This window comes from Typopeltis vanoorti, chromosome 2 (assembly GCF_054136105.1).
Source record: "Typopeltis vanoorti isolate ZY-2024b chromosome 2, IOZ_Tvanoo_1.0, whole genome shotgun sequence".
Lineage (NCBI taxonomy): Eukaryota > Metazoa > Arthropoda > Arachnida > Uropygi > Thelyphonidae > Typopeltis > Typopeltis vanoorti.
In genome coordinates, this window is record NC_143550.1 from 178973352 (window position 1) to 178986680 (window position 13329).

At 35.9% G+C, this 13329-nt stretch overlaps 1 protein-coding gene across 1 annotated transcript in view; it reads right to left on the bottom strand.

The window, feature by feature from the left end:
• Positions 1–13329, bottom strand: part of trio (trio Rho guanine nucleotide exchange factor) — a 1056141-nt gene that overhangs the window by 760251 nt on the left and 282561 nt on the right. The window contains exons 14-15 of the mRNA XM_090403001.1: positions 11728–11919; positions 812–981 (exon numbers count right to left, since the gene is read on the bottom strand). Coding sequence (XP_090259127.1) covers positions 812–981; positions 11728–11919 — 362 coding nt within the window. The remainder of the gene's footprint in view (positions 1–811; positions 982–11727; positions 11920–13329) is intronic.

The window sequence follows — 13329 nt, forward strand, 5'->3', positions numbered from 1 at the left end:
CTTGGATTCTTTAAAAATCTTCTTACATATTTTTCTTTTCAAGGAGATATTCATTTTTATCTTAGTCAAAAGTAAATTGATTATCGCTTCCTACTTGAAATTCCTTGTATGCTCTTGTATCCTGAACCAGCATGGAGATATCACCATTAACGATAACATAGTCAATGAAACTTATTTTATTTCTTTCACTATTTATCTCTTATTCCTAACAGCTTCAGTTACACTTTATACATCCCTGGCAAACGGAAAAAAACTTTCATCATTCTTTCTCAACTAATACACACCTAATCAACAAGCAAACAAATGCTGTATTTCCAATTCATTACATCCCTTCCCTCAATACTACCCTAAATTCTCTATCCTCTCTTTCCCACAAAATGTGAAATATCTACCACTGTCTTAAAAATAACCAATAACAACCAGGTTGTTTTTCTTGCTAAAGTTAAAAAACAGAACTTCTAGACTAATGAAGATTAACTGATACAGAATAGAAGTCCATTATTCTTTGTAAAGAGAGCAAAGTTAATGATGCTTCCCTCACTCTCAGCTTCAGTTTTGCCCTAAATTTTACTTATAGTTTTCCTGATTATAACAGAAAACATTGATAAGTTTATTAAGAGAGTTATTCACATGTACCTCTAATGGGATAGTGGCCTGTGAAAAAAAAAAAAAAAAAAAACAGAAATAGCTATTTACTAGCATAAATGTTTATGCTAGTAAATAGCTATTTCTGGGTTGTTTTTTTTTTTTATGTAGGTTATGTAACCTCCATAAAATAAAGTAATAAAGCAACGAGTAGTTTTTGACTTACCTTAGCTCTTCCAAAAGAGCTTCACCTTCACTAATTGTACTAACTGCTGCATCCACTGTAGAGTCTCGCTGCTGAGTGAACTGCTCTAGCAACTGTTCTGCACCATCCACACTATCTGCTACTTCATCACTTTGCAACTCTTGCCGCAGTTCATCAAACCAGCTGGATAACTATAAAAAATTAAATGTCCTATTCTTACAGAAAAAGTGCTTTACATATATAAAGAAAACTTTACCTAAAAAGTCAATTATCTACTTGAGCTTTAAATGATGCATATAACACATTTTAAAACAGCAAGTATTCCTAACTAGAGAAAATGCCAACCAGAGCTTGAAAGTAAATGACTTTCACGGCTCAGTAAAATACCATCATCATGCTTGTTGGGGAACTGAAGTGGTTATAGCTATGTTTGGTTCCTAGAGAAAGGGTTCTGGTTTCTGTCTCACTCACCCAACCTTCTACATGCAGTGCAAGTGATACCGCCTGCCCATCTTTGACAGCACAGCACAGCACTAAAACAGTTCCACAGACTGGCCACCAGTTAGTGTACAGGATCAAAGTAGATAGCATTTTCGTGAGGCTTCTTGATCAACTCATTGCCAACTATACTACCAGGCCGTTCTTAGAGGGGAGGCTGTGTAATGGTATGTTGGGGACACTGTCAAAACCATGTAATGATGGTTTGGAGACTGCATGCTCTCTGTATGGGTGACATATTCAAAAGTATTTTTCTCCCACTGCATGTTCCCATTCTCTTTTTCTCTTACCCTTTTGAAACATTAAATATGAAACTACGCCTGAATGAATATAGTGTTTCTGCAGTTAAACTAAAAAATAAACCCCCCCTCCAAAATTCAAAAAAATTAACTAAAACCTCAAAATCTACTTTCATATTTACTTTACCAACATCTCTGACAACAACTTAAATGATGCACATCATCACCTTCTTTATCCAAATCTGATATTCTGTTTCTGACTGAATCTCACCTTTCTGCCGCATCAACCCCAGCCCATTTTAACTGTTCCAATTACATCCCATATGACTCCTTCTACCATAAGGGAGATGCTTATGCTGGAAGTCAAAGAGGTCAATATGACCTCTTTGACCTCCTATCTTCAAAACTTAATTTCATTCAGCCAAAATTTCCAAACAGAGAAGACATCGATCATTCTTGGTAATTTCAAAGTCCAGAATTCTAATTAGCTCCCTTTTTCAAATTACACTGACCAAGCTGGAAGAGGCAAAGATTTTTGCTGTAGCAATAACTTAAAACAGATCAACTTTCATCTTTCATTTCTCACTCTGTTCAAATTTCTCAACCCATATCTAAACCATGGTTCTCCAAGAAATGTGCCAGGACTGTTCAAGAAAAGTAAACAGTCTATCACAAGTGGCTTGAAACACCAAAACATTGGCTTCTTTCATAGCCTACACAATTGCCCATAATACTTGTAAAACTACCATTAAAAGTGCAAAGTTAAATTCAACAAGGATAAATGTAGAAAACTTGCTGCTTGTGCCAATGGCAGTTGTGCCTTCTGATCCCTTACCAAAGCTGTTGGGCACTTGGCACCCTTATAATGTGAAAGGGCATAAGATTAAACTGGTGGGTGAAGTTGTTCTATGGCAAAAAAGACCTGTACGAGGTTGTGGTCCAAGTTACCATGAGGAGAACTGAAAACCACAGTTCCATATGTGCTAGCTCCTCTATCTCACCCGAATGGTAAGACTGTATCATTGCATAAAGACAAGGCTTACTTCCTGATTTAATTCTTCTCTTCCAACTCCTCCACAGATGACCAAAGCAAGCAAACTACTTCCTTCTTTGACTAAAACATAGCATTTCGTGCTTCCTGTAACATTATGCCAGAAAAACATCAGAAGAATCTTGAATACCACGAAGGCAGCCAATCTTGATGGAATCCCACCAATAGCACTTAAGAGATGTGCTACTGAACTAACACCTGTTCTTTGTCATCTAAGCACTAAATAATACTCAGCTGGCATCCATCCTACAGCACACAGTCAGTTCCCAAAAACAGGCGATAAATATCTACCATCAAACTGTTGCTCTCACCTCAATTTTGTCCAAAGTAATGCACAAGGTTGTCGACAGTCAACTTCTTCGACACTTGGAGAACTCTCATCTAATTAGTAACAACCACTATGGATTTTGCCAATCTAGGTCCAAAGGAGATCGACTTATCTACATCATGCACCTCTTAACCAATTCCATGGAAAAATTTGGAGATACCTGTGCTGTTGCTCTTCAAAGTTTCTGATAGGGTCTGGCATTAAGGGCGCCTCAACAAATTCCCATCATATGGAAAGCCTTTGTCCTTGTGTAACTAGATTGCCAGTTTTCTCTCAGATCAATCCCTATGTGTAATTGTAGATGGTTTAGTCACTTTAGTTTTTCCTGTTAATGTCAGTGTTCCTCAAGTCTCTGTCATTTCACCCATCCTCTTCCTCATTTATATAAATGACCTGCTCTGATTGACTGCAAATACTAGTCACAGTTTTGTTGATGACAGCACACTCTACTCATCTTAGTCATATAACAAGCCTTACAATGCTCAAACATGTCTGGTTTCAAGATCATCTGCAATAAGTGCCACAAATACAGATCTCCACAGTATTCTGATTGGGGTGAAAAAAAACTTAGTCAACTTCAATGATTCAAAAACATAGTTTTGCTTGTTTTCTCAGAAAAAAAGACTTCAGACATTCTTCACTTACTTCTGCTAATGCTCAGATCACCAGTCAAGACCAAATCTCTCTTCTCAGACTAACTCTTACTCCAAGGCATTCCTGGTATAATCATATCACTTCTATAGCATCATCAGCTTCCAAAAAATTTAGCATTCCTTTCCACTCAAGATGTCTTCTGAACAGTTACTTGGTATAAATCCCAAATCCAGCCAAGTTTGGAATACTGCTTTCACGTTTAAAGTGGTGCACCTAAGACCTCTCCCCCCACACCCCAAAAAAATTCTTGATGTTGTACAGAAAATGGCAGTTCAGTTGATTAATGGCACATCTCTTACAGATTCTCTTTAGCCATTTTTCCACGGAAGATCAGTTTCTGTATTGTGCCTCTTCTAAATCTTTCCGTGACCATTGTTTCAGCAGAGCTAGCATCCATTATGCCACCCATTTCTTCTATATCTACAGGAAAGAGCAACAGCTGCTCAATATCCTTTTAGAGTTGAACTACATACTCACCAAACCCCATATAATCCCAGTCATCTTTCATTCCCTTCAACTTAATTCTGTGGAACAGTCACTCCTGTGAAACATTTTCAAAGGACTACAACCCAACCTCCAGCACTTCAAGGAGAATATCAACAGATTACTCTGCTCCTGACAACTGCCCCACGTGGCATTCATTTGCTATAGGCCCTTTTGCCTTTTGTGTTGGGAGTAATATAAAAAAAAAAAAAGCACAGTTTAATGAAACAATAGTTTCATTAAACTGTGGATTAGATATGCTTCAAATATGATTTAAAATCAGATTTAATTATATTCCTCAACATAATATTATTGCATTTAGGTAAATGAAGGCAATTTTAACACAAGGATATATGCTAAATAGAAGAATGCAATCCATATCATTCCATCAGAGTAAGTCAGTTCAGTCAACATACCCAACAGCATTAAAGTATACAAGGATTTATCATCACATCATGTGACATATATCATGTCATTACTCAACGAGATAACTGCATATATGTGGCATGAGATATCAACATGAAGAGCAAGAACAAACAGGTAAATGGTTATGATTTTGGACTGCCACACCTGATTTGCACTCATGTGATTTAGATTTGCTTTCTCTTAACCACTGTTGTATGCATAAACTGACTTTGTAGAGTCCATTTTGAAGTAGCTGTTCATACATTAGAATGAGAACATGTATTCAAACTGAAATATTTATATTTAATTTGTACTTTTAAACTTCTTTACAGTGAATATGTGTTCTCATTTAAATGGATTTTACATAATTATCACTCCATCAAACTGCTCATATCTTATTGCACAAAGATCATGCTGCTTAATTTTATTATCATTTGAAGTGCATGGTACCTCATAACAATATGACCAGTGAATACTCATTCAAATGTGTGTTCCAAAGTGACATATATTAAAATCCGTAAAATAACTTTTCCTGATCATAGGAGTGAATAAGAGATGTTCTTGCTTTACATTCAGTTGCACTGTGCATGTCAAGTAGGAGACTGAGACCTAAACTCCTCACACATGTTACAACATGGGTGGATCACATTTAAATGATCTGCCACCTGCTATCCCATTGATAAGAAGGTGATCTATATAATCTTATTTTTGCAGAAAAGCCACAAGCATCTGTAGCTTTCCTGCAAAGCTGAAATATATAATAAAAGATCCAAACTTAACATCAACTTTATGATCAGCACCACACAGATCTCTTACTAGATGTTTTATAGAAACATGTATAGTAGACACGAGTCAAATAACATGAGTATACATCTAAGTGTTGCAGTCCCAGCTGAGTGAACAGAAGAAATGCTTACTCAGCTGTGGCTGAGTATGAACATCAGTCAGGAAGACAACAAAAGAATTAATTGCAATATTCAAAATATGAGTCAAACAGTATGAGTAGACTTCCATTCCATGTGTTTCAGTTATCTCAAGGAGAGGTAGACAATTATTGTTTCCTTATTCCATAGTAAAGTGAATCCTAGAATGCTGGTTATCGAGGTAAATACTAGAACTCGGCATTCCCTAAGCACTCTCACAGTTCAGGTATAATTCCTGCTTCTCTGCTTTTGCACCATACTAGCTTCACTCTTTTACAAGAGAAGATAAACAACACTGAAATGTAAAAGAGAAGATCAACCCTCCCTCCATACAGATTTATGAATTGCCAAAACTATACAAACTGGCCAAATAAACTGACATAATGATTTTTTCTTTATATCAATCCCATACACACAAGAGCTCTCAGGACTTATTACATAACAGTGCTGTGAATGGGCACAAAAAAAATCTACAAACATATTAAATGCACAGCTATAGGTGGGCTCTCGCATCCCCAATCTCCACTGTTCCAGTCTTTTCATGAACACTTTTAAAAACCTTTCTACCATATCCATTTGGCATCTTAGAAATTTTATGTTAGAAATGTTTTAGCACACATTAACAGCTAACACCACAGGATCTGTTTTACCACTGAGAAAAGAAACAATAATTGTCTGTCCTCCCTTGACACTTTAGCCACCAAACAACCCAAACACATTCTTTTATGTCAAAAAAACCTATCAATGTGGTAGGTCCATCCATCATCTTGCACAATATCATCCCTCCAAATAGTATGGTGTCATCAAAACTTCAGAAAACAGAGCTAGACATATGTTCCGACCATATAAGCTGAGATCTCCACTGAAATCAATCACATCCATGAAACTTTCAGATGGCTCTTCCTTTACAAAATCAACAAATTTTACTTTATTCTTCCAAAACTAACCTACCTAAAAACTTACATAACAAAAAATCCACTGCCATCCTTTATATACAAAGCTCTTTTAAAAAATAATAATAATAAAAAAAAAACCTTTCTGTTCATTAAATTAAGATCTTGATTCTCATAGACAAGCTTATACGTTGGTTATGCATTATGAAAACACTTAAGGAATTGAACAACGTAGTTGAGGATATAAATTAAATTAAACTTTAATAAATATTTTCCGATATTTCGGCAATGTCACGTTGCCATCTTCTAAAGGAACTTACAAAAAAAGTTACGTGCACGTAGGCACTACAACACAGAAACTGGGAATGAAGAGATGAAGCTATTGTTCTCCTAACAGTCCTGATGGTGACCTCTAGCGGGCTAAGTAGGTGTTCTTGGCCGTTGGGCTGAAGGTCTGCTGATGTAGGCCTCCCAAATTTGGGGCAGTAGCATACAACCAAATTTGTTGAGGTTTGGAGAATTTCTTAGGGCTGAGGGGGATTCCATAAAGAGTCTTTCAAATTTGTAGTTGCTACGGTGTATCACTGTAGCTTTCTTCCACCGTATTCTGTCTCGTGTATCCAGAGCATGGTCCGCAAGCCCAGAATGACTGTATTTGTGAAAACGGATGTAGTCCTTGTGTTCCGATATTCTGATATTCGGTGTCCTGCCTGTTTGGCCAAAGTAAGACAGTTTACAACTGCAAGGGACCTGGTAAACACCAGGTAGGTCTAGAGGAAGTGATTGGTCTTTAGTGGAGCGGATAAGATGCCAATTTTCTGTAAGGTTTGACAAACCTTACAGAAAATTGGCCTCTAATCTTGTTCACGCCTCTAATCTTTTGTTGTTCATTGTTGTTAATTGTTCACGCCTCTAATCTTTCTCAGGACTCTCATATCTGTGGTCTCTAGTCTTTGGTCAAGTGTTTTACTTCTGACCCAGCTCTCAGATCCATAAGTTAAAACTGGTTTGAACACTGTCTTGTATACAGCTAATTTAGTGTTCCGACTAATTTCTCTCTTATTCCATATGAATTTATTCAATTGACTTCCCACCATACCAGCTTTGCTGATTCTGTTGTCTATTTCTATATTTAATTTACCATCTTCAGTAAAAATCGTGCCTAAGTAGCTGAAATGTTTTACTTGTTCCACAGATTCTCCATTCACAACACAGTTGACATTTTCAATGATTCTGCCTATTTTCATTGTCTTTGTCTTTTTATTGCTGACCTTCATACCATATTTATTACAAGAGCAATTGAATTTAGTCAGAGAATCTTGCAGACTTGTAGCAGATTTATTTGGAAGTATAACATCATCTGCATAAAGCAATGAGCTGACATTAACATCTCCAATTTTGATATCAGATTTAATAGCACTTTCCTTCATAATGTGATCCATAAAGATAATAAATAACAGAGGGGATAATGTACATCCTTGTACATTATGTACAACTGCTGACTTACAACTCAAATAAAGACTAAGTATTGCTTGCTATAATGCCCCACTGACACCATACAACTGTAGTGTTTTGAATAGCTTCTCTCTTGGCACCTTGTCATATGCTTTTTCCAGATCTACAAAACTTAAATACAGATCTTTGTTATATTCCCATGATTTCTGAACTATTTAATGTAAAGTGAAAATCTAATCCTGACAGCCTCTATTTGGCCTGAATCCAACTTGTTCTTCACCAAGCTTCTCTTCCACAATCGTTCTCAACCGTTTCTCAAGTTTACTGCCATAAATCCAGGAACACTCAGTAGAGAAATACCTCTGTAATTCTCACATTCAGTTTTATTTCCCTGTTTATATATGGCTACTATGAGAGCTCAACTCCAATCACCTGGAATTTGTCCTTCTGAACTACAGAGTCTTACAGTGGCTACAGTGCAGCCACTGTAAGACTTTTATACTCCCCATACTTGAGCTACTCCAGCTACATTTCCACATTTCATACTTTTGATGGCCTTTCTACTTCAAGTATGGACATGTATTCCTGATTGCATGCCTGATAGTTTGTTTTTTACCATGCTGTCACTGATGGTTTCATTTAGCAATTTTTCGAAGTAATTACTCCATACTTCAAGGATATCTTTTTCTCCAGTTTTCATGTCACCTTTATCATCTCTAATTCCTACTTTTACAGCACTCTTTCTTCCATTTCAGAGTTTCTTCAACAACCTCCAGAATATCTTGCCACCTTCTTAATATTTATTTTCTATGTTCTTACCAAAGTCTTTCCATGACTTTTGTTTAGTTAGTTTTACACAGCATTTATCTTTCTTACATTTATTTATGTATTCTCCAAGAGCACAAGCTGATTTATTTGCAGGAACTTTTGATATGCTTTCTTCTTTTCCTTCACTGCCTCCTTAACTTCCTGTGTCCACCATGGAGTTCTGGTTTTTCTATACTTGCAGACAACCTCACCACATGCCTCGCTGGCTGAATCAATCAATATTTCCTTCAGAGCTTGTCCCTGAATCTTAAAGGTTTGATTACTGCTCTCAAACTCTTTTGTTTTTTCTTGAATAATGTTTGTATATTTCAGTCTACAGTTCACATCTGAGAGCTGCTCAACTTTTATTCGCTTTAAAACTTTCTTATATATTTTTCTTTTCAATATGAAATTCAATTTTATCCTGCTCAAGACTAAATAGTGATCACATCCAATTTCAAATCCTCTGTACACTCTAGTGTCCTGCACTAGAGAGAAAACATCTATCAACAATAACATAATCAATGAAGCTTTTCTTATTGCTTGCATCGTCTCTCCATGTGAATTTGTGCACATAATTATGTTGGAACATGGTGTTAGTAATAACTAGTCCATGTCCTGAGCAGAAATCCAACAAATATTTGCCATTATTATTAGCTTTCCTCTTTTCTCCAGATTTTCCCAAAATATTTTTGTATGTCTGACAATCATTTCCTACTCTGCTATTTAGATCCCCAACAAGGACTAACTTTTCCTTTTTCATTGTGTGATATGCTTTCTCTAAAGCATCAAAAAATTCCTCCACTTCTACCGTAGCAGAGCCTTCTGTGGGACCATAGACACAATTAAGTCTCATTGTCCAGTTTCCCCATTCTCGTGTTTGCCCACATCACTTTACTTGAGACTGCCTGCCATTCAAGAAGATTAGCCTTGTATTTAGTGCTGAATACTATGGCTACTCCTTCTTTTCCTTCATTGTCATTGCCTGAATATAACATTTTGTATTTATTGCTCAGAAAGATCTCACGAGTTTTTGACATTTTTGTTTCAGTCACCCCTATTTTGTCAATCTGGTACTTATCCAATTCCTCAGCTAGCTCCATTTCTTTGCCATTCATGCTTCTTATGTTGATAGTACCGATTCTGTCATGTTGTACCATCATTTAATATTGTAGCTTAACCAATAAGGATACAATTTGGTCGGCTAAATCCCAAATTGCCAGTCCATCCTCATTCGTTCAGTATTCAGGTAGATATCTAACAGGATGCACCACGAGAAGGTGAGAATTGGACATTAGGTCAGAAGTCCTGGTCGGTTCTCCACATTCCTTTAAAGGCTATGTGGAGGTCTCCTCTGAGTTATGCAGCTTTGACCCTTAAGCACTCCATGGTGGGAAGTCAGCTGAATAAATTTATATGGAAAAAGAGAGAAATTAGTCAAAACACTAAATTAGTTGTATATAAGTCAGTGTTCAAAACAATTTTAGCTTATGGATCTGAGAACTGAATTAGAAGTAAAACACTTAACGAAAGACTAGAGACCACACATATGAGAGTCCTGAGAAAGATTAGGGATGTGAACAGATGACATCAATGGCAATATCATAATTAAAAACGAGGATATTAGGAAAAAACTTGACATTGTCAGCATCCAGGAATCCATTAGCAGAGCTAATCTCAGGTAGTATGGTCACTTAAACAGAATGGGTGAGGAAAGATTAGCAAAACAAGTGTTCTCTGCCTGGTTGGCAGGAAAAAGACCCAGAGGAAGATCAAGATAAAGGTGGATTGATGCAGTAAAAAGTCCCTTAGAAGATAGAAATATAAGATCTGACAATGTGGAAGTCTTTACAGATGACAGATTGATTTGGAGGAAAATTGTAGATAGGAAGTTAGTAATGATGTAAATTTTTCATGTAGTACTATCATATCCTGTACACCCCTTGAGGATACATGTCAGGAATTTGATGATGATGAGGAGGAGGACACTTGAGGTCACCAAGGAAGAAGTCATCTTTCTCAGTGACTTTGATGTTTGCAGCTCTAACTGGTTCCCTTTTGCCAATTCCACTAACCAAGCTGGAAAAGAAGTGAGTATTTAATGTAAGCAATAACCTAAAGAAAATCATTCCTCTCCAAACTATGTCAGAGCAATCCTCTCCACTCACAAAACTCTAGATAATTTCTTAACCAGTCCTCCTTTCATGTATAGTGATCATGTGATAGTTCTTCTTGGCAATTCACATCACAATCTCATCCAAAATCATCCCTAGTGGAATGTTCTCCTCTCAGCTATTTACATCCTCATGTACTTTGCCGCTAGAATGCCACCAAGTTGGAAGCTCGACTTTTACTGCTCTTTTCCATGGTTACCATGTTGTTTATGTTCTCTGTATCCAGACACTTGTGGGCATCTTGTTACAGAAATTATCCATGTTGGAATGAAGAAGGGCTTTATTCTATACTCTGTTCCACCCTACATCCAAAAATAAATAAATAAAAATAAAATAATAATAATAATAACATGACTTATTTTTAATGGTATTAATAACACCAAACAATTTTATCAAAAGATGTTTTATTAACTGCTTATATTTTGCTGAATTTCAAATCAGCATCATCAGAGCACAACACAGATAGTGGATGCGAGAGTGAGTAAATGAAACAATACAACTGTAATGGACAAAAGATCTAAAGTCCTATTATGGAGTATTTTATCTATTTTGTAGGGATTGTAGCCATTGGCCAAGAATGTATGGCGCAAATATTTGAATTCTGTGGAGAGAGCTGTATTGTTACAACAAATGGCTCTGGCTCTGTGTGTAAAATTTGAGAGACTGTTATCATAAGAGCAACTCTCATATAGTTGTAATTTTTTTTTTTTTACATAATTAGAGGTTGCCAAAATAGGACTTTAGATCTTTTGTTCATTACAATTGTATTGTTGTACTTACTCACTGTAGCATACACTATCTCTGTTATGCTCTGATGATGCTAATTTGAAATTCAGTAAATATAAGCAGTTAATAAAACATCTTTTGATAAAATTGTTTGGTGTTGTTAATACCATTAAAAATAAGTCATGAATAACTGTCAACACCTAAGCTTATCTGTTAGAATAATAATAATTTATGGCATTCATATAGAATTGAAAAACAAATTATCAAATATTATGTAAGAGCAATCTAAAAACTTTCTCACCTCCTTCTCATGCGTATAAAACATTACAGCCAAATGCAAAACATGTCTACGTTGCTCTACACGAGACGCAAAACTTGTAATGTGACCTTCTAATTCTTGAGCAACACCATAAATTTCTTCAGCATTGCACTCTCCAGTTTGAGCAAGCTCTTCAGCTGCAGCCAGTAACTTCTCTGCATTAGTATAAGTATTCTATAAACAAAAAAGTACAGATAAGAATAAATATTTCTGAAAATATGTATATATCTTTTTAATGAGCATGTTAATTTGAACTCATACTCTAAAAAAAGCAACAATGGATATGTGTTGTTAAAAGCTATCCAAATTAGCCATCGATATTATTTTCATTACAAAAAATAAAATGCTTCTAAATAATAATTATAAGATGTTACAATCAGGCAACAGTAGTCAGTGAAAGGAAATAGAAGTTGTAATATTCAAGAGTAAGCAAGAAAATAAAATTCTTGAATGGTAGCCAATTTCCAGTAGAGTGATGTGGACAAATATCAAAATGGAAAATTGGACAATAAGACTGACTTTCTTTCTTTCTTTTTATTCAGTGAGAATGAATGACAATATTGCACAATGGCATGGTTGAATGATCATTGTGTGCAATAGTGTGTACCTCCCACGATGAATCTCTGACTCCATGGAGGTCAAATGTTAATAATAATAATAACAATAATAAACATCCTCAGATTGCCTACAGCACCAAACTACAGACAGTATTAATCTTTATAAAGCAAAATAATGAAAATAGCATCAATAAAGAAAAGTCAACAGGAGGATCTGGTGCTTTTTATTAAGGACTCTAGGCTAAATACAGTACCACAGGTCAGCCAGTGTTTGAACATAATAATATAAAGTATCAAGACCAAAAGACAGATTTAATAACCAGATGTCAAAAATAATTACTTTAATTGATTTTAGACATTAAGTAGCTAATAATGATATCATGCTGATTCCTTTAAATTATGAAAACTAGGAAAATTATTGAAGTAACTAGTAATGTGCCTCAGGGTTCTGTTATTGGGCCCCCCTACTGTTTAACTTGTTTGTTAATGATATTTCATGTGACTGCCTGGGGATCTTCAAATGTTTGCTGATGATGCAAAGTTAGATAGAATTATCAGGAGTAGTGCTGATGTTAATTCTCTCCAGAAAGATTTAAATAGACTTTTAGCTTGGACAAATGAGTGGGGGTTGCAGTGGATGAGATTTGAGATCTTGGAGTGATGGTGGAAGGTGAAATGAAGTTCCGAGGGCACATCGCACGTGTTGCAAAGACTGCATCATATAGCTGCTATGATAAAAAGTACACTGATATGTAGATATAAGGAGGTGGTGGCGCCTCTGTATTGTGATGTAAAAGCACTAGAGAAAGTCCAAAGATGAATGACCAAAGTGATATCAGGACTCTGGAGTGTTGGCTATAAAGAGTGTTTGAGAGATGTGGATTATAGAGGTTGGTGAATAAGAGGAAAAGAGAAGATATGACAGAGACCTTCAAGTTAGTTAAGGGATTTATCAGATTAATACAGAAGAAATTATAAAAAGAGTGGATGTTAAGATGGGAAGAATGAGAAGCCATCCCTGGAAATT